A 21,657-nucleotide genomic window follows, 5' to 3' on the forward strand; every position below is an offset into this window, starting at 1 on the left:
GTCCCAGTGCACCAGCATTGGCTGGGGCTGTCCCCAAGGCTGTACCCTGCTGTGCTTGGGGCTCCTGGTCAGCTCCAAGGACTCTGCTCAGCAGCCTCACACCAAGAGCATCACTGACCTGACAAGCCCCTCTTTCATAAGGATCCCACAGCACAGTGTGGGAGCTGGGTGAGCTGGCAGCAAAGTGGGGTGTCCCAGGGCAGAGCAGGGTGCCCCAGGGCAGCAAGCACTGCTGGTGGAGCTCCCTGCACACCTGGCACAGCACCTGAGTGAAGTCACCCTCACTGTTACCACAGGGAAGGAGGAGCTGACAAGTGCTGGCTCTCTTGGGAGCATCAGGAGATGGGAGCTGACGGGCCTGTAGGTACAGCACTGATTGCCAGAAATCACAGGATGGCTCTGCTCAGAGTAGGGCAGAGAATTAGATTCAGTCTCTAATTAAAGGTTTGCTCTCATTTGAATTTCAGATGTCAGCTTTAATTTTAGAAACTTTTGCAGGCAGCAGAGCGACCTGCCCACCTGCCTGCTGCCAGGGCCAGTGCTTGTGGACAGATGTCACCATGGCTCAGCTGGGGGGACACGCCTGCACACTGGGCAAGTGCAGAATCTGGTTACACTGGCTGTGACAAATGCTGTGCCATGACCCCTGCTACAGTGCTGGGACAGACTGGAGAGGGGCTCAGCCCTGGGGCAGGGTGGTGGCTGTGCCAGAGATGCCACACAGACAGTACTTACATATTCAGTGTCAGCCTTGGAGTCATAGTACTCGATGTCTTCCTCCTGCAGAGAAAGGGGAGAGCTGTTAGTGCCAGCCAAGGACAGGGATGGGAAAGGAGTCCTCCTCCTGACTTGTCCCCTCAGCACCTCTCTCATGCCGTTGGCAGCCACCACTTTGCTGGGGACTGAACCCTTCCCAGCCTATGCTGCCCTTGGGACATGTTCAGGGCCTCACATCCTCCACATCCACCCTCCAAGGACTGGCCATTGCCTGCCATACTCCCCTCCGTTCATGACTGCTGCTGAGCCACAGCACTGCGGGACCAACAGCCCAGTGACGGTGACACTGGTGTGACTGCAGTCTCTGCACTGTCACCAGGTGCGAGCCTGTACCACATCCCCACAACCAGGGTGCTTTGGTTCTGTTGCAAACATCACAGAAGAGCCAGATATAGGCAGTGTGGCGGGCAGCAGCACCTCTGCACTGCAAAAACAGGGAGAGAAGTGCCCTTGCTTCCACAGAGAACTGCACGTCGTTAATTTGGGGTATTTAGAGCCTATTTAAGCAGAAAGGTCTGCTTGGATTCCTCTTCCCAGAGTGTCAAGACGCGAGACAGCTGATAAAATTCCTGAGGAGGCAATTGGGAGAGTAGCGATGCTGTCACAACAGCGTTCTGGGTACCAGTAAAAAGGGTAATTAAAGGGCACTGGGAGACTCTTCCCAGCGCGCCGGGACCGAGCGATGCCGGCACCGCGGAGCCGCCGTGGCGCTGACACGTCTGCCCGTCACTCACCGCCAGCAGCCAACCAGCCTCCTCCGGCACGGGCTGCGCCCTGGGGCGATTATTGCTCTCGTTATCTAACGGGGAAAGCGAGCTGCACCCCGAGGAGAAACACGGCCAAGCCCTCAATGGTACTGACTGCACCCCTGTCCTGCCCCCAGCCTGGTGACAGCCCCGTGCCAGGCACGGTGACACAGTGACATCCATCCCAGCCTGGTCACGGTGCTGGAGAGCGGGGCCAGCAGTGGGAGCAGCTCTCCAGGCAGCCGGCACCACCCTTCCCACCAGCCTGGCCCCTCTGAGCGCTGGCAGCCACTAACCCCTAACCGGGACTACCCTCTTAGCCACAAAAGTGCTCCCCTGAATGGTTTTCAGTGGCTTCTCCGGCTTCCCAAGAGGTGGGAAAGCCCCTGAAGCTGCTCTTGGGGACATCAACAGCGGGAGACCCCGGCAGGCTGTGCAGCCGATGCCTCCCCAGGATGGGGATTGCCAAGGGCAATTCCAGCATCTTCCTGAGCAGAGGGGCCGCCGCTCCCGCGGGCTCTGCGACTCTTAATGATTGCGATAAGACAGCACCGGGAGGGGAAAGTGAAGAAAAAAAAAATAAAATTGACGCAGCATCTTCCAATTTCTGCTATTAAAAAGCCCAGTCATTAAGGGAACACAGTTATTAATTATCTGTGATTTGTTGTGAAATGCTGTGGGGTTTACAACAACAAGAAAGGAGAAAAAAAAAAAATCTCTTTATGTGCCCTTCCCGCGCCGCTGTAGCCCCATGGCCGCCCCTGCCCCTCGCCGGCACCGCCGCCCCGCGGGCCCGCGGCCATCTGCACTTCCTAATTAAAGGAACCCCCGGGAGACCCGTAACACAAACGAGCTAATTTCATGTTTAATGATCTTTAATCAGGAGTGAGTGTGACTAACAACGGCCCTGCAGAAGGTGCTTTGTTATTCGTTTTATTTGCCATTGGCTCCTCTGCAAAGCTCGATCCCTCTCCGGCCCGCAGGGGCTCCGCTCCGCAGTGGAGAGGGCAGCAGGTGATGATGCTCGGGCAGGAGAGCCGCTGCCCTGATCCTGCTTTCACCCGTCCCAGGCTCCCACGGCACAGGGCACGGCACAGGGAGCAGAGCTCCTGTGAGAACGTCTCTTCCACCGATTCCATGGGATCACAGAGCCCCTGCCGTGCACTCTTTCAAGCCCTGACAACCCCAGGAGCAGCTGCGTGAGATCTCAGCCACACTCGGGACATGCGAGACAGCCCGTGTGGGACAGGACAGCCAGCACCAGCGTGGCCCTGGCCCTGAGATGTGCCCTGATGCCAGGCTCCACAAGCCTTGCCACAACCCTCCTGATGCTGGAGGGCTGGGGGTTTTTCATGGGGTCTGAGGGAGGTGGCAGGGCATCTGTGTCCTTGCCACTTAGAAGCCTGTGTCTGTTCCAGGAAGAAGGGATAGAGCCCTCAGAGATGTTCTAAAAACATGCCATGGATGTTCTGAGACAACAAGGGGTCCAACAATTACTGCTCCCTAATTTTTTTTTTTTTTTTTTTTTTTTTTTTTTTTTTTTTTTTTTTTAACCTCATTTGTCTTCTCCACATAATCCTCTCCTCCTCCTCCTCTGGTCCGTGTTAAACTCAGCACCAGGTCTATGTAAATAGCACTGGTATTTCTAGAGCCTTTCAAAACAAATACCAATAAAGAAAACAAAGGGGTGAAGATATCAAGGGATTTCAAGGCAAAATATTGTCCCTGTCTCTTGCAGCCGAGGCTGCAGGAAGCACACTCTGGTTCCCACTGCAGGGGAGGCTGACAAGGAGGAGCTGCTGCTCCATGATGAGTTAACCACTGCCCATTTTCTTGTAGCTAAATTGCAAAGTGCCACCTGCACAATGGCACTGTATGGCTGTGTCGAGGGTGGGTAAGTGTGGGGCTATTTCAGCTCCTAAACGCCCAGAGCAATGCTTTGGGAATCCCAGACTCATCTGCAACTTTTCTGAAGCCATCCCCCAGGCTTCTCCAGCAAAATCACCAAGGAACCACCACACCTGCACCAAACCCTTGTGGTTCAGTGTCACTGGGCAAGGCTTGACCCGGGTGGGACCTCCTGGACGTGGCCCTGGGGATGCTGCATGTCAGAGTCTCTCCAGGGACCCTGGCTCATTCCTCACCCCCTTGAGCTCTTCCTAGGAGCCCTGTGCTCCACACCTTCACTATTTCCACACCAAAACACCAAGTGAAAAGCTGATTAAAAATCCAGGCTGTGAGCTTCTGGAGGGCTGCAGGCTGGAGCCTTGCCAGCAGCACAAGGGAGGACCCTGCTCTGGCACTGGTGCTCCCTTGCCACACATCAGCAGAACAGGTATGAGACACAACCCAGGACAAGGAGGGGCACACGGGTGTCTCAGGTGGGTGGTGAGGGGCACTCCCTCCCACAACTCCTGACACAGCCCTCTACGAGCACTCAAATAGATCTATTTTTTGCCTAAAACAATTACAGCAACTAAAAATAATGCTGAAAAGGTCAGTGCTCTGTTATCTCACTGCAGCCTGGAGATGTCTGGATGGAGGGGTGCTGGCCCAAGCCTCCAAGTCAGTGACCTAACGAGGTGGCAATCAAACCATATCACACAGCTGCCACCACCCTAAAAAAGCCTCAAAGGAGGTGTTGGTGGCACATCAGCTCCCTGCTCCAGCCATCCAGCTGGAGCACACAGCTGGCAGGGACACTGCAGGAGGGCTATGGCTCACTCTCCCCTGTAGGGCTTTCCTGTAAAATCTCCTGATCTGGCTAATCCTTCCCCCCGAGGACCTGTAGGATCTGTAGTACTCCACAGGATTGCTGGTCTTGTAAGGGTCACCCTGCTAACCACATGCCCTGGGGGTGCTGCAGCTCCCCTAGGGCAGTTTTGCAGGCAGATCCTGCTTCAGTGCATTGCTTTCAGTCCCTCTCATCCTCCAGCTGTGCATTTAATTTCTCTGAGCAGCACAGGTGACCCCTGTGGTCAGCAAATCTCTTTAAGATTTAATTGGCTCTGGAAGAGCCAAGTCTTGAAGCAGTTTGCCTTCAGGCAGTTAGGAGGAACTTGGAGGGTGGTGGGCAAGAAAAGATGGATCCCGAGCTGGCACCTGCCTGTTTTCCAGCCACTGGAAGGAGATGGTGGCAGGACCAGCAGCCCAGCCCAGCCCACAGCTTACCAATGTGGGGACAAGCCAGGTGACCAGAGCTGTGCCTGGCCAGCCTCATGGGCAATTCAGTGGGTGGGGAGAGCAAGCAGGAGCTGGTGTGCCCATACAGCACAGGGAGCTCTGCTCACAAGCCCACCTTTCCTCTGCCATCAGCACTTAGAGAGGACAGTGAGTATTTAGGTATTTCATGTCCCTGAACCATTAAGCATATGAAAATAGCAACAGCTTTTGCTTATAGTTGCACTGTTGGTACAGCAGACATCCTGCAGCGTGTCACAGAGCTCCTGCAGCCTCACACCTGCACTGTGGCTGGAGGAGCAGAGGATGAGCAGAGACACAGCACATTCCCACCAGAGTATCACCCTGCCAAGCCCTCCTGGGTCATGAGGAGCGGGATGGGACTGCCCAATGGCTGTCCCTGGGGATTGGTTTGTGCTGGTCAATTGGTCCTGGTTGGCAGCTGGGGCTGGAGGTCTCAGCCAGGTGAGTGCTCAGCCCAAGCGTCTGAGCCCTGCCATGGCCACAGCAGCCTCTTGGCTGGGGAACAACAGAGCAAAGAAAGTGTTCCTGCTACACCTGCCACGGGCTGGTGCAAGTGCCACAGCCAGAAACAGGCTAAAAAGGAGCTGGATGAATTTTTGGGAGAAATTCCTACCTGCAATCACAGCCATGCCTGGCTGTGACTGGTAGGGGCTGAACCTTTATTTCCACTGGCTAGAGCTATTCTTGTCCATATGCACCATGATGAATTCCTACCTAGTGCCCAGAAGAGGACAATATTCATGGTTAGTTCCAGCCACCACAGGCTGTTGGATAGACCAAGAAGGGTCTGGTGGGGACCATACTTCTCCTGTAGCACTGTGGATTCTCTGCATCCCATCCACCATCAGGGACCGTACGCATTACCCAGGACAGGTGGAAACAGTCATCATAATCTGCCTTGGCATCTTTTTTTAAAAGCAATTTCCTCCCTCTGCCTCTCTGACAGAGCTGGGGAAATATTTAAGTGACCTGTCAACAGTTTTTTCATCTCCCTGAGAAGATGTTTTATCTGATCACATCTCGCCAGCTATTCTTCTTTACATGGCATCTCCTGTTTGTCCTGCTCCTCTGAGGCTGCCTCGAATGAGGTGTGGCTGCTGCTCCCCTCCACTGCACCTGGGTGCCACAGGGATGCCAGCACACACAGAGAGGCTGTTGGAGACCCCCTGCCCTTCCAGGGATGGGATGGGATGGGAAAGCAGCACTTGAGAGGAAAGCCAGCAACCCCTACACCAAACCATCACAGTCATGGAGATGCTATGGGTGGCCCAGATGTCTTGCAGAGTGGGGGGTTGGGAAAGCCCCCTCAAGCCCCATCCCTGGTTTTTAAGAGGGAACAGCACTGATATGGGGATTTTGTGAATAATTTTCTTGTTCTGCTTCTCAGCCAGACTGGCGCTACAGCAGCAAGGTTGGTGCTATAGCACAGTAATTCTCCGAGCGTAATGAAAGCTGACATTATATCAAACACAATAAAGACTCTCAGTTGATGGAGATCATTCCTGAACACACAAACCCATTAAACTGAAAAAAAAAAATATCAATTCTACACACTCGCCAGCCAAAAGAAAATGTGATTTGTTATCTAAAAGGGGGTTATAAACACAGCTTCAATGCACTTTCTGTGCTGTAATGAAAACTGGGTTTGAAATGGCAAGACGACTGCAAATTAGAGTATTTGATTTTATTTTCTAACTTTTTAGGTAAACCTTCTACAAGGGCAAGTGCAAGGTTACGGAGACAATCTTTCTGTTCTCAGCCGATAAGTAGGATCTGTAATTAAAGGAGAAGAAAAATGAAAGGAGGATAAGAAGATGGCGTTCACCCTTCTGGTGCTGCTTTGAACACAAAGCCCTGCCTGCATGGCCATGCCCAGCCCACAGGAATGACTGCCAGAGCCCATGTATGGCACAGCACAGCACAGCACAGCTGCTGTTCCCCCACAGACACACACCCAGCAGTGCAGGGTGGAGCAGGATCCTGCACCTGGAGGGACGCAGCACCCAGGGTTGTATGGCCATAGTCAGGCACCCAGACATGCTGCCATGTCCCCCTGCTTTATCCTGCACCTTTCCTGGGCAGTCAGGAGCACAGGCTCTGTTATTGCTCCTGTCCATCCTCATTTGGCAAACAGTGATCCCCTTTTCCCTGGAGTTTTGTTTCTAATGGAGCTTGAAATTATCTGGGCTTTGTTATTCCTCATGTGCTTGCAGGCAGGGGTTACAGATAGAGGCAGTGGTGTGGGGTTGTCCAGCACTTGTGAGCCCCCTGCCACCTCCACAAATGTCACCACACCCCAAAACCACCCAGTGGTTAAACCCTGTCCTCAGCAGCTCCCACATCCACAGCTCACTGTATGGCTATTTTTCTTATCCAAGGAAAAAGGGCCTGCTGGGCTCTGACCCTTCAAAAGGCCCTTTCCAACATCAAAAGGTGGGGAGAGGTGGGAGGCAGAGGGGCAGCAGGCAGAGGAAGAGGGGAGCTTCCCAGTATAGTGATGGAAAATGAAGTGAGGAAGGAGACTGGGAGAAAAACAACAGTAATAAACATTTTATGAAGCAGAAAATGGCTTATAAAGAAGTCAACTTTTAAAGGCAATTTATATAATCCTGCCAAGCACACATAAATCCAGGGATGGATCTCTGCAGCACTGGAGTGTCCCTTAAAGGCACAAATAGCTCTGGCAGCCCCAGCAGACTGATGTGTGCCGATGATGATGATGATGGTGGTGGTGATGTTGCCCTGGGATGCATTCCATGGCTGGCAATGCAGATCTGCACCTCTGACAGCATCCCCCAGGTCAGCATGGCCCAACTCCTACATACTACATGAGTATGGGACACCTGAGAACCTGCTGATGCTGCTGGGAAGGGGCTGAAGGTCTGGAAAAGAACCCAAGGAAAACTCAGCAGGAAAGCAGAGCACACAAATGGAAAAGAGCTGGGAGAACATGGAGCTGGCTGGGATGTCTGACAGGCGACATGGCAGCTTGTCAGTGAGGATGGATACAAAAGATGGCAGCAAAAAATGCAACAGGACCTTTCAGCATTTTTATAGGTACTTGTGCAGGTCCCTTGCCCAAGTAGGGCAGCAAACAGAGGATGGAAACCTGAAAACTGCACTGCAGGCTGGGCTGTCCTGGCACATCCATTTGTGCTGGGGATGGTCAGCACAGAGCAGGCTCAGAACCACTGCCATGGCCAAGGGATGGACTGGGGACATCCAGAGCAGGAGGACAGCCCTGTGCCTTGAAGGACAAACCCTCATGGTTCTGCATGGAGTAGAGCCAGACTATCCCAGTGGACCTCTGAATGGAAGCCTGTAGGCCAGAAGATTCTCACTGGGCCACTGCAAACGGGGAATTTTCTGTGGTTTCCTACCACAGCAGTGCCAGGTGGTTGCTGTGTGTCTTGGTGGGAGCCCACTCTGGCAACAGGACTCAGCTCCCATCTTTCCAGAGCTCCACCAGCTTTCTTCAGTGGGAGAACGTGCATCCTTGCGAGACCCTCAGTGTGCAGGCAGGGAAGGGCATGATCTCTCCCCACAGCCTGACCACATCCCTCCCCACCATGCCTCTGAGCTGCCACCCAGCCCTGGAGTTAAACAAGCTCGAGGGAACTCATGAGGGTGCTCAGAGTATGAGTGACCTGGGGGCCAAGGCTGCTTTTGACCAAGGAAAATGGTCTGATGTCCAGAATTGATCTGGGGACACAGCCCCAGCTTGGTACAGCTGGTAGACATGAGAGGACTGAGGGTGGGCAAGCACAAGGAGCAGGGATGAGGCAGGACAGGATGAAGGGATTGTTTAGGGAACAAGGAGGCACTTTGCAAAGCCTGCTGAGGTGGAAGACTGAACTCAGCTCCAGAAAGGCCAGCATGGCTGGCATCTAGCTGGAAACTCCAGAAAACAGCAAGGAAAAAAGAACTTTCTCTGTAGAGATGGATCGTGAGTGACTGCTGGCAGCAGCTCCCAGCCGTTCAGGCTCTTGCTCCTGCTTCATTTTCCCATGGACTTCCATAGCAACCCATCTGCAGTGAGGTTTAATGGGGTAGCCATTAGCACTAATGCAGCGCAAACACTCAGCATCTGCTGCCGCCTTTGGATGGAAACACAAAAATAACCGCGCTCGCTGCAATCTGTCATCGGCTCTGGCATGGGGTTAGGACACGACACGCTGCGAGAGGAGGGGAGAGCTGCAGCCAGGAGGAACGAGCCGAGCCGCTCGGTGGGAAGGGAGGAGAGGAGGACCCGGGATGCTGCGCTGCCGCCTTCCCTGCCGGCGCCAGCACCGCCAACAAGCTGGGGGCAGCTGCAGGGCCAGGGCAGCTGCAGGGGCAGGGGAGCTGCAGGGGCAGGGGAGCTGCAGGGGCAGGGGCAGCTGCAGGGGCAGCTGCAGGGGCAGGGGCAGCTGCAGGGCCAGCTGCAGGGCCAGGGGCAGCTGCAGGGCCAGGGGCAACTGCAGAGCCAGGGGAGCTGCAGAGACAGGGGCAGCTGCAGGGGCAGGGGCAGCTGCAGAGACAGGGGAGCTGCAGAGACAGGGGCAGCTGCAGAGACAGGGGAGCTGCAGGGCCAGGGGAGCTGCAGGGGCAGGGGCCGCTGCAGAGACAGGGGAGCTGCAGAGACTGGGGCAGCTGCAGGGCCAGGGGCAACTGCAGAGCCAGGGGAGCTGCAGGGGCAGGGGCAACTGCAGAGCCAGGGGCAGCTGCAGGGCCAGGGGAGCTGCAGAGACAGGGGCAGCTGCAGGGCCAGGGGAGCTGCAGAGACAGGGGCAGCAGTGCTGGCACACGGATCTGACCCGGCCATTTAATGGATGAAGGGCAGAACAAAGAGGCTCAACCCTGGCAATGAGATGTACAAAGCTCCTTCATCCCTCTGCTCTGCTCAGGAGCTGGGGCTGTTGCAGGCAGGACTGAGGCAGGCAGGGCTGATGCCCAGCACCCTGGGGGCTGTGCACAGAGCTAGACCCGTCCATCAAGTGTCCCAGGCAGGCCTGGGCTGTCCTGATAAAGCTGCACTGAGCTCTGTGGTGACGCATCACTGCACATTGTTTCTGGGTGACTCGCTCCTAATTACCTTGATTAAGTGGTTGCAAACAGTGCTATTAAAAATATTTTTTTTCTATGAAAGTGGATTTCTGAAAAGTTTGTGCCATGAATGGCAAAATGAGCCAAGAGCTCCCCGGCACTATAGCTTTTCCCAGCATGTTTTCTGTCCTGCTATTATTCCCTGGGTAGTAGAAGGCAGCCAGGTGTGGTTGAAGAAGGAGCTCTTTGAGATGGCTGCAGCAGGAGCTCATCCTTGCATTCCAGAGGATGAGCAGAAGCCCCAAGCACTGCTACAAAATGCAGTGGCCTTGTGCCACCTCTGTCCACCCTGCACATGCCCCAGAACACAAGGCATCCAACCCTGGGTGCCAGCCCAGCATGGGGTACAAGGGGCAACCACAACCTGGGGTACCCAAGGTCAAGCTTCAGGTGCTGCTCAGGGATATGTTTCCTGACCCCTGAGGACAAATGAGACTGGGTGAACACTAGAGATGAAGATGCCTGATGGTCCCCCTGCACTTCTCTGAGCTTTTCTTGGGAGGCCTGAGCCAAAGTGCTGGTGTGGCACTGACAGTGGCATCAGCAGGTGCCTGCACCAAACATCATTATTCTGTTCACCTCCTCTCCACCGGCCTCTTGGGAAGAGGTGACAGCAATTCACCAGTGCTCTCATGCAGACAAGAAGACCCCTGTGAGCTCATCCTGCTCCTTGGGTGCCCGTGGGACACAGAATCAGCCACCAGTGTCCACCCCACACTGGCCACATGGCAAATGAAGGCCAAGCAGGTGAACCCCTTGGCTTTTCTTTTGCTCCTCCCACCTCTTCCTCTCCACAGCAAACCATGGTTACCATCACCTACAGAAGGAAGGTCTGTGTGTGCAACAGGAGCTCAGACTGTGAAATACCCCCAAAACATAGCAGCACAGCCTGGGAGTGGGGCTATCCCCAGGCTGTCCCCTCAGAGGATGCAGGGGGTTCCTCAGAGCTGGGCAGGATGCAGCCTTACCCAAGAGGAAGGGGCTGGGTAGCTCAGGAGTATTTTTTATTGCAGACTCCATTCGCGCTGGGAGAAAAACAATCTTTCCTTCCTTTTGTATTATGGTTATAATTTGAGAGCATTTCCAGACAGAATCCTTCAGGTTCCCGCTGAGTGCTATCACCGCCAGAATTACAAAGTCAAATGCAATCATTAAAGCCGCGTCTTCCCTCTCCCAGCCCAGATTGCTCCTTCCCCAGGAACAGCCCCCACCGCAAGTGCCGGCATGTGCCAGCGATGAGCCAGCGCTGCTGTCACCCCATGCAGACCCCCCTCAGCACCAGCGGCTGCCAGAGATGGGGAGAGTGGGAGTCTCCTCAGCCCCCACCCCTCAGAGCTGAGCTGTCACTTCGACCTTCACCTCCTGCCTTCTCCTCACGGTGTGTGCAGGCTGAGGCAACGCTGCAAACGAGCTCAAAATCACTTCATTTGCTCTCATTAGCGGTGGCAGGTGGGGGGGCTGGGGCTTGCCGAGCGGTGACTCACGGCGGGGACAAGAACGTGGGCAAGGAGGGATGGGACAGTGACTCCTGTGCCACAGAGTCATGCCCAAGGAGGGAAGGGGTGAGCATGGAGCCTTACCCGGATGTTGTCCTGCCAGTGGTGAGCCTTCTGGAATTTCTCCGCCGCGTTGGCAAGTCTCTGCAAAACAAGTGGGAGAGGAGAAATGAGCCCAGGGAAAGCAAGAGGAGCCAGGCGTTGCCCACACCAGCCCAGGACCATGGGTGCTGCCCCAACACCCAGCATCCCTGTTTGGGGGTTCCTGCAGCAACCTGCCACCCCTCTGCTGCACTGGCAAGGGAGCAGGGGGAGGCACTGTGGGCAGCACCCTGGAAAGGGGGTTCCAGGGACAGGGAGCCAGGGTTTCCTGCTCACTCCTGACTTTCCTTGAGCAAGCCAGCATCCCCAGAGGAACTGCTGCCACTTGAACTCAACAGGCCTGAACCACTGCAGTTTGGCATCTGTTGGCATCCCTCCAGAGCAGGGCAGGCTCTTGTTGCACAGGGCAAGGGCTGAACCCAGGTCTCTGTACTGACAGCCCCCAGCTCTGTGCAGAGCATGGCAGACTCTTCAAAAATGCCTCAAAACCCTCTCAAAATGCCCCAGTGCTGGGGCCCAGAGGTGCACCATACTGCCCACTCAGATTTAACCCCTTTGTATACCCATGCCCAGACTGGAGTAACCAGAGGAACCAGGATTTGCCAGAAGCAGGATGGGGCAATGCTCAGCACCAGGGCACCCTCACTGGATGCTCAGCCACGAGACCCCTCACCAGCACAGAGGGTGCAGCAGCAGGGCAGGGCTGGAGACTGGGCAGCCCCTGGGGTACTGCAGTGCCTAGAAGAAGCTGCAATCTGGCCTTTTGTGGAATCAAAGGGGATAGACAGGGCAAGAGCTCAAGGCTTTCTACAGGATCCTCTCTGTATCACTAAGAAAATAAAGCCAAGAACAAAATGAGCATGTTTCCCTCTGTCCCTTGACCAGCCCCAGGCACCCAGGTTTGTAGGCAGCTGCCTGGGGAGCTGCCTGCCAGGGCTGTACAACCTGATCAGCACCAAAATCCATTGGGATGCAGCCCAGTGTCCTGAGCCAGCCCACAGAGCCAAGGGCCACCCAGACCCCTGGGTGCTGGACACTGACTGCTAACAGGGGCACGGAGTTTATGTCTAGTCACTCAGCACAGGCTGCTCCCCACCAGCCACTGGCTGTACAGGGCTCCCAGGGAATACACCGTGCCAGGTCTGAGCTCCAGGGGCCAATCTGTACAGGACTAACAGCCCATGAGGCTTTCAAGGCTGTTGCAGTACCTAGAGGGCTGCCTAGAGAATTAGAGGGAGACAGACCAAGCAAAGATGTATCAACTTAAAGCACAGGCTCCTGCCTCACCTGCTCCTCATTTCCCTGCAAATGCATTTCCCCAGAGGGGGATGGACATGCTCTGTTCCATGCAAGTGGTGCTGGCAGCCAGAGCATGGGGAGAGAAGTGAGCCCTGGCTGTTTTCAGACACTGAACTGGCTGGGAGGAGGAAGGAGCACTGACAATGGAGTGACACTGTCACCCCAAATCACCGCCTGGGCACCACCACAGAGATTCACATAACGAACACAAGACTCCCAGTGTTAGTACACACATGGCTTTCACACCATGAACCACAAATCCCAGGGTGAAAAAACACTCCTTTGCTCATCAGGGATGTGCCAGGCTGATGGGAGCCCACAGGGGCAGCAGTGAAGTCCCTGGGAAATTATTTCCATGGGGCCTGAACAGTGGCCAGCTATAAGAGCGCACACACATATGAGCTCTGGGCACAGCCACAGGTCACAGCTGCTGTCCCCACTGTCACCAGTTTCTCCAGCACTCCCAGCAGCACACAGGATGCAAAATGACTCAGCCCTCCCAAATGGATGCTCAGGGGAAAGGAAGCCCCCATGGCCCATGCAGGAGAGTGGCAGCCCCAGCCCTGGCACGGTGGCTTGAGAAGGGCTGTGGCAGTTTCTGTATTTCTGTATTTCTGTGTTTCTGTATTTCTGTATTTCTGTGAGTGTGGCAAAGCACAGGCACTCAAAAGTAAAGTGAAAGACATCACAGATCTGGCGCTCCCCAGCCTGAAAATGCAGCTTGTTCTTATCAGATGCAGGGAAACACGAATCCATCACTGCATAATCTCAGCACGTACTGGTCAAAACTTTCCTGTTTAATCTTTTCTCTTTCTCTTAATCTTGATTTCCAAATCAAAGTGCTTGCTTTCAGTGGCCAGCATCCAAAGGGAAAGATCAGCTATCAGCTGAAGCAAAATCCTTATGGCTCCAGTGGCAGGCAGAAGGGAATGAGAAACAACATGTGGCTGGACAGAAAAGCCAAGTGATATTTGGCCAAGGAATTTTCAGGGCAGTTTTTCATGATCTCACCTGTACAGCCACATCCCTGCCCTCAAGAGCTGCCTAGAAAATCCGTGGCCCAGTTCTGTACCTCATCCCCCTCCCACACCAATCTTTTGTGCTCTGTTTATATATTGAGATGGCTGATTAAAGACAAGCATTTATTCTGAGTCGCGTTTAAGGCAGTGGTGATGAAATATGCATTTTTCTATACTTGATAAGAGTGTGTTTGTTTATTATGGGCTGGGGTAAGATTTATGGACATCTTTAACTATTCAACTCCTTGTGCAAAGTGCCTGGAGGGTTGCAAATGGTGCAGTGAGGGAGGGCTGCACCCAGGAATGACACCTCGACAGAAGATATTTCTCCATTGGAAAATGTCAATTTGTCAAAGTCAAACCAGATGCAATTTTGGTTAAAAAAAAAAAAAAAAAAAGGAAATCCAGATGTTCTTGTTTGATAAATAGCACATTGCAGGAATGGGGGAGCCTACAGCAGGATGGCACAGACACAGCAGGGTGCTGTGGTGGCTCCTGGCCACCACTGGATGTTCATCCATAAGTGCTCCCAGAGCCCTCCAGCTGTTGCTCCTGGAGCATTTTTCTCACTAAAGACATTTCAGTTCCATGAGCAAGGTGGTGACTGTGAGGAGAGAGGGGCCAAGTGGACAGCCAGCCATCCTTCCTCTGTAAAGTGTATGCTCTGTGGGGGACAGACCAGGAGTTATGCCATGTGGGGCTCCCACAGGAGCACTGCCATCCTGTCACATCCCTGACTGGGGCTACAGGGAGCCCATCGAGCCCCTGTCTGGAGATGGGCTGCTGACATGAGCAGGATGGGTGATTACTGGATTCAGGACCCTCCAAAACTGTGCTAATAACAACAGGTCCCCCAAGGGGGCTCTCTGGGATAGCAGGACCTGGGGTTCTTTGTTAGGGCAGAGTTTGTTGTTGCTCCCACAAACCCCAGTGACAGCTCCCCAGGGAAGGTGACAGGTCTGCCTGGAGCCACACACTGCTGCAGGACGCCCCCATTAATGCCAAATGAGTTCATCATGAATAATGTTATTGTGATCGATACAGCTCAAGGATTATTTCTAATCCTTAATAATGATTAAACCATTATTTTTCAAGTGTTACAGATCAATCAGACCAGCTCAAGGTGTGCTGCGTGCAGGGACTGTGAGATGCCCAGGAGGCAGGCAGTGCACTGGAGAGCCTGGCAGAGTACAGGGCAGTCACCAAAACCTCTCCAGATTTCAGACCTGGGGGTTGTGTGGTTCAAACAGCAATAAAAATTAGAAGATTTACCAGAAATAAAGCATGGTTGTGATATATCTGCAGATTTCCAGCAGGCTGTGGTGCAGAGACTGCCCTGGCACTTTAAGGAGCATGGTTCTTTCCCCAGAAGTCACCCAGGGCTAAGGACAGGAGATTTAGAGGCTGAAAACAGTGAATTGAAACGACTCTGAAGGTCATGAAAGGCCAGCAGGAGATTTGCTAGGGATTGGTGTCTGGAGATCCTGACAGCGACAGCGGGGTGTGTGTGGGGGAAGGTGCTGCAGGGGCTTATTGTGCCCCAGACTCATTTGTATTCTGCAGGGAGCTCCTCTCTGCCTCACTGCTCACCAGGGCAGATCTGTCAGGAGCTCCCCACTCAGCACACCACCTTGCCTGGGATTAAGGAGCCTTGGGGATGCCATGGACTTGCAATGGGCAGGTGGCAGCAAAGGTGGCATGGCTGGGCACACACCCTCCCTTCCAAAAGATGGGCAGGAAAGGAAAGGGGCAAGAGAGTGGCTGACCATCTGTCTGCCCAGAGGATGGCAACTGCAGACACATGGCTGCTGCTTTCCCCTGGCTTTGCTCCAGGACCTGGCTGCTCAGCCTGATCCTCACAAGCTCACTCACCCCATCCTGAGCACGGCTCACCCAGGTGTGCTCACCCCCAGCAGCACATTCTGGGGACAGCTGATCTGATGCCCTGCTGAGAGTGTGGTGGTGGGGAATGTTTGGAGCACCAGAGCTGGCACAGGCAGGGACCACGACCTCCTCTCTAGTGGAGGGGACCATCCGTGCTGTTGGCATCCCCACTGCCTGAGAGGCCAGCACACAGGAGGATTATCTCTGATGGAGCAGGCACCCAGGGGTGATGCTCACCTCCTCTTTGCCACCCCTTCTCCCCCATCACACTTGGGGCTATCCTGCATTGCTCTGATATTTTTACATAGATTCTTTCCAAAGCAAACTGGTCCAATGATTTCCTAAATCTCTTCTGCCAGCCCCACCATGGCAATAAGCATGCCCTGGCTGCTCCTGCCTCAGTCAGATCAGTGGGTTTAACTTGGGAAGCAGCAGAGCAGAGCCCAGGGAGGCCAAAGACCAAGGCTGGATTTATAAAACAGGATTACAGCACACACTCTGCAGAAGGAGACTGAGCAGCCCTGTGTAACAGCAGCTATACCACCCCCGTGTCCAAGCCTCCACATAGGTGCCCCAAACCTATATGGATGCTGGGGATGCTCCTCAAGCAGTCTGGGATGGTGTTCCTGGCCTCTCCCCACAATCAGTGTGGAAGCCTCAGCCATAGCCCATCACACAGCAGCTGTGTGTGCCTAGGGATGTTTGTTTCAAGGGACAGCACTCCTGCTAAGCCTTCATTTAACTCCCTCAGTGAGACTCTTATCACCCTTATCACAGCACCTTGCCCAAGGCTCTGAAGTGCATTAACCTCCTGGAGCCCAGCACACAGCTGGGAGGGGAGATCTTTGCTGGAGATTCAAACAGCCCTGTGCTACCAGGCTGGAGAGTGCCACACAGCATCACACCTTCCAGCCCTCCCTCCCAAGGCAGGAAACTGCTGATGAGAGGTTAAGGCAAGAAGGTGAAATCAAACACACAAGCCAAGGAACTCCAGCTGCAGGCAGGAACATCACCCAGGAGCTGATTTTGCAGCTCTTTCTCCTCCATAATGAAGGAATGAGGATGGCACAAGCCCTCTCCTCTGGTACCAACCCCTCTTCCACAGACAAGGCACCCTGAAGCCTGTTACTGCAGAGCATCTGGAAAGGCAAAAGCCCATTCCACGTGCTTCACATGTCCCCATCCTTTTTGCCTGCATGCAACAGGGCTGAGTGCACTTTCTCATGGCCTCACCTCCTGCCACCAGCTCTAGGGTGCCTCCACCCCAGCTCTCCCTCTCCTCCCCAGCACATTCTCTCCCTGTTCATGGAATTCACCCCTAAGCAAACCCTACCAATAGTGTGCACATCACTGTCAAAAAACAATCAACCAGTGACAAAAGACAGCAATCCCCCTATGAACATACAGTGCCATGGTTGTAGCTGGCATACAGCTACCAGATAAATATGGCCACATCAGACCCCCAAACTCAACCAACCTAGAAGTAAAACAAGTCCTCAGCTGAGACAGGGATAGGTTGGATTCAGAGCCAAGCAGGGACCTCAGCCAATTGTGTTCCATCCAGAAAGCAGACATCTCACTGGTCAAGGAGCTGGGTGGTGTTACAACCCAGACCAATCAGTGTCTGGACCCAAGAGTTTTGAACTTTCTATATAAGAAGGTTCTGAACATCAAAACATGCTGCTTGTTTTATGATGAAGAGGACTTGAGTCATGATTTTCTGTCTCCAACCACACGTATAGTAGGGAATATAAATCTTGAGTAAACACTGTAAAGCAGCGAAGCATCTCATGCTGTAATAATCTCCGAGACAGTTGATCCCAGGGCTCTTATTACCCCCCACAGCCATCATCTGAAATCCAGTCAGCAGCAGGCTCAGCCACAGCTCAGTATTGATCACGGAGGCAGCTTCAAATATGCTGCGGCATTTTTCTTTCAAAGCACTAACTTGTTTGTCAATAACTCCTTTGGCTGTGAGGAAGGAGAGGGATGGATAGAGCCCATCTCTCCTTCCCTCGTGCCTGGATACAACCTGTGCACGAAGGAGGATGGGGCTGGAGGCAGTACTGGCTGCTAAACATTCTCCTGCTCATGGGAAGGCAAATAAAGCCCCAGGGACTAGCAAAGAGCATGTGGTAAATCCTCCAAGGGCTCCCAGACCTTGGTTCTGTACCAGCTGGTGCTTGCTGCTGGGGTCTGGCAGGGCAGGGAGCAGGGACACCTCTGCAGAGCCAGCCCTGCCAGCAGTGAGGTCACAAGTGCAAACCTGGAGCTAAACCAGAGCCAGAGCTGCTGCAGACCCCATCCAGGGCAGTGGCAGGGCCAGCATCTGGCACTGGGGGCCTGGGGTGAGCCCCAGAGCCACAACTTTCATCATTTTACTGAGCACCTCAGTAACTCAAGGCTCTGCAGGCCAGTAGCATGTGGCTCTTGTTCCCCTGTTAGCACTTCTCATTTCTCCTTCTTCTCCAGGGCCACAATTTTTACCAAAAGGAAACACCAGCACCATCCCAACAATCACAGGGAAGGGAGGAGTGAAACATCCTAAGAAGAGAGATACCAATGTCTTTGCTGAGATGGTGAGGAAAGGGAGAGCATTGCTGCTCAGGGTGTTTCTCCTACCTCAAAATATTGCTCAGGTCTCCAGAAGTGCTTAACTTCCCACAAACAGCAAAGCACCAAGGGCAAAAGGACAGTGCAGAGAGCCAGGCATCCCGCAGCACAAACTGTGCTCTCTTCAGCTCTTCTCCCCTTGCAGAAAAGCCTCTCTCTGTTACCCTTCTCCTGGAATTCCTGTGCTCCATGAGGGTGGATACTTGCTTTCCAAAATCACAAGCACAGAGCAGCTCTGCCCCTGTTCCCTGTCCCCCAGGAGGGAAGAAGGAGGACAGGAGCACCACGCCCTGTAAACCCATGGGGACACTTATCCCTAGGGACCAGCAATAGCACAACCTCAGCTCAGCTACTCAGACTCTCCTTGGCTCCTGCCTCATCCCTCCTGGGGGAGGAAGGGCTCACACCAGGGTGTAGGATCTATCCCCACCTCCATCAGCAGTGAGACAGAGCCATGGCAGGCAGGATGGAGGGATGAGGCCAGGAACAGGTGCAAGCAGGCTTGGCCCCTCTCACTGTCCCTTTCCTCTGAGTGGAGTCAGCAGAAGGAGCATTTGGCCACACTGGCATTGCCTCATCCCGCATCCTCCTGCCCTTCACCCTGGACATATGGCAGCAAACTTTGCTCTTGCATTAGAGATGACTTTAAGCAGTACTGTTAAATATCGTCATGCTCAAGTCCTGCTGGAATGTGGTACTATCTGGCTTTGGGATGCAGATGGTCCCTTAGGAAGACAAACCAGGCACACTTGCCTGCTCTGCTCAGGATATGAGAAAAATCCTTTTCCTCCATCCCCTTTGCCACACTATTTGCAGTCACGGTAGCCTTTTGCATCTTCTTTAGTTAATGAAGAGGAAAGGGACCTCTGCTCTGAGATCCCAACATTCAGCCAGAGGAGACCCAAGCAGGAGTATTCAGCTGTCCTGTGGCAGCACAGTTCTCCAAGCTGTCCATGCTCAGCACCTTTAAGTGGCGCCCATTTCACACCTCTCACTCTCTTCTGGAGCACGAGCTCACAAGATGAGCATGGCAGAGAAAGTCCAGTCTGTTCCTGATGGGAGTTCCTACCATTTCTACAGTAGTCAGACCTGTAAAAGCCTAAAATTCTGGCTGGCAAGGAAAAAAGGTCTCTCTTGGGTTGAAGCTGGAATATTAGTGGCTGCTTCCCAGGGGGTGCAGAAGAGCTGGGGCATGTCAGCAGCATCCCAGAGGGGTGATGGATACAAACCAACTGAGAAATGTGTCTCCAGAGTTGTTTTTTTTGTTTGTGGGTGGGATAGATGTGTCCCAGCAGTGTCAGGGCTGTCCATCCCAATCCAAGCTCCTCCAAGGTGCTGCTACCCACAGGTCCTGTCATTGCCTGCTTTGCTGGGGTCCTGCCCTGTGCTAGGAGACAGCAGCAGGGACAGGGCAGGTGAGCTGCTGGGGACAAACACAGCACCCTGGCACAGTGCAGTGTGTCTGGCAGAGCTCTGCCACCACTGGAAGGGCTTGGGGACTCTCCTGCTGGGTGACAAGCAGCTGCTTGCTACACAGTAAGGTTTCAGATGACCAGAAATAATTCAGGTCAAGATGCATTTGCTGGAAGGTCAGAGCTGGGAAATGTGACAGCAGGCAATTCACCAAGATGTGGAGGAGGAGATGGTGCTGCCCTGGGCTCCTTCCATCTCCTTTCCCCCCATGCCAGTGTGCTGTGGCTCCCATGGCAGGGGTGACTGGAGGGACGTGACTTCCACAAAGGATATTTGGAGATGGTCCCTTCTGGTGTGAGGTCCCAGGGCAGGCTCAGCATCTCCAGTGTTGGAAGTGTCACTGTGTTAGTCACAATCTCAGCCCACTGCCCCAGCCCCATCTCCTCCCAAATATACTCCAAAGATTCACACAAATGTTGCTCCCTAAACCACACTCAAATATCCTGTGGACCTCCTGCTACAATCATCAAGAAGGACTTGTCACAGTTCAAAATCCATTACAATAACCACAAGGCATTTCAGCAGCAATTATAAGAGATAGTTGCACTTAAAAATCAATTTTACTTTGAGCTTGAAGGAACAGGGGTTTTTTTTTAAATAAAGGAAAAAAAGAGGAAGTGATACAGCTTGTCACTTGGGCAGCAAAAGGAGGAATTTGCCTGGCCAGGTCTTAGCAGCCAGAATCTTCAAAGAAAAAAAAGAAATCCTTCCTTATCGTTTTCTTGCATATTTTGGACAAGTAAGTTCCACGTGAAGACAAGAAGAAGTTCAAGGAGTGGCTCTCCCTTCCCTGTGGTTCCCCATATGGTGCCAGCAATGCAGAAGCTCCTGTGAGATGCAGGAGGGCATCCCTGAAAACCCAAAATACAGCCTGCATCCTTGCAGGCCCCTGACTCCCTGCTCCATGGGCATGGAGCCTTTTGAGCCTTTGAGATCTTCCCCTTTAGCTCTCTGCCTTTCATTCAAGCTGAGGCTGTTGAAAGTTTGCACTGGAAACCACTTACAATTGATTTATTTTAAGGCATCACCTCTTGCTGCGCTGTGATGTGCGAGCTCTAAAAAGCACCTCGTTTATTATCTGCTGCCACTCGGGGATTTCCATGTGGCACATCCCAGCACAGCAAGAGCTTCCCTGCTATTGGCTTTTTATGCTAGAGCAGATTTTCAGCGTGCACAAATTCCCACAAGAGTGCCCCAAAACACCATCACCCCACAGCCATGGAAAACCCCGAGAGAAACCCACAAAGTTTCCCCACTTGAAACCGTCCAGGGACATGAGTGACATTTTGCTGATATCCTCCAGTGCCATCAGGCACCCTCCTGCAGCCTGAGATGGGTGGGACACACTGAGCAGTTACTCACTCAGGCCTCCATTGCCACTGTGATAGGAAAACAAGCAGAGCAGTTGACTTTAATCACCAAAGCAGTTTTAATCACAAAAAAAAAAAGCAACTGCAGTTCAAAAAGTCATAGAAAGGATGTTTTTTAGTGGTATTTTGCTCTAAAAACAAGGACAATAGTTGGAACCAGCTTTGCTCGAATTTTCAGAGAAACAGCCTTCCATTCCCATGGGGAATAAAGAGAGACCCAAGCCAAGGAGAAGGACTCAAGGCACATGTCCTGAAACCAGGACAACTCGCCCCTACACACATTTCTTGGGCTTTGTCTGTATTAAATTTGCCTGAGATATGTCCTCACTACAGAGCAGCCCCTGAAAAGCCTCTCCCTTTCCCTGAGGCACGTGGCACGGATGGAGACCCTACAATCCTCCCTTGGGGTCTGTGTTTGTGGGGAGAAATTCTTCCCAGCTCAGGTTTTCTCTGTGATGACACTGGGCTGATGCAGCAGCTCCCCAAGGGAACCTGCTGTGCCCTTCCCTCTGTCCTGCTCCAGGAACATGTTTTGCTGTTTCTGTTAAACCCAAAATTCAAGGCAACTTGACACTTTCTGTTTTAAAGA

General features: G+C 53.3%; 1 protein-coding gene across 1 annotated transcript in view; it reads right to left on the reverse strand.

Annotated features, from left to right (window-relative positions):
• The window catches only part of CACNA2D2 (calcium voltage-gated channel auxiliary subunit alpha2delta 2), a 211,114-nt gene that overhangs the window by 29,859 nt on the left and 159,598 nt on the right, over positions 1-21,657 (reverse strand). Inside the window, exons 4-5 of the mRNA XM_083869774.1 lie at positions 11,393-11,452; positions 736-780 (exon numbers count right to left, since the gene is read on the reverse strand). Of these exons, the coding sequence (XP_083725900.1) occupies positions 736-780; positions 11,393-11,452 (105 nt within the window). The remainder of the gene's footprint in view (positions 1-735; positions 781-11,392; positions 11,453-21,657) is intronic.

The sequence above is a fragment of the Zosterops lateralis genome, assembly GCF_965231275.1.
Source record: "Zosterops lateralis genome assembly, chromosome: 11".
Lineage (NCBI taxonomy): Eukaryota > Metazoa > Chordata > Aves > Passeriformes > Zosteropidae > Zosterops > Zosterops lateralis.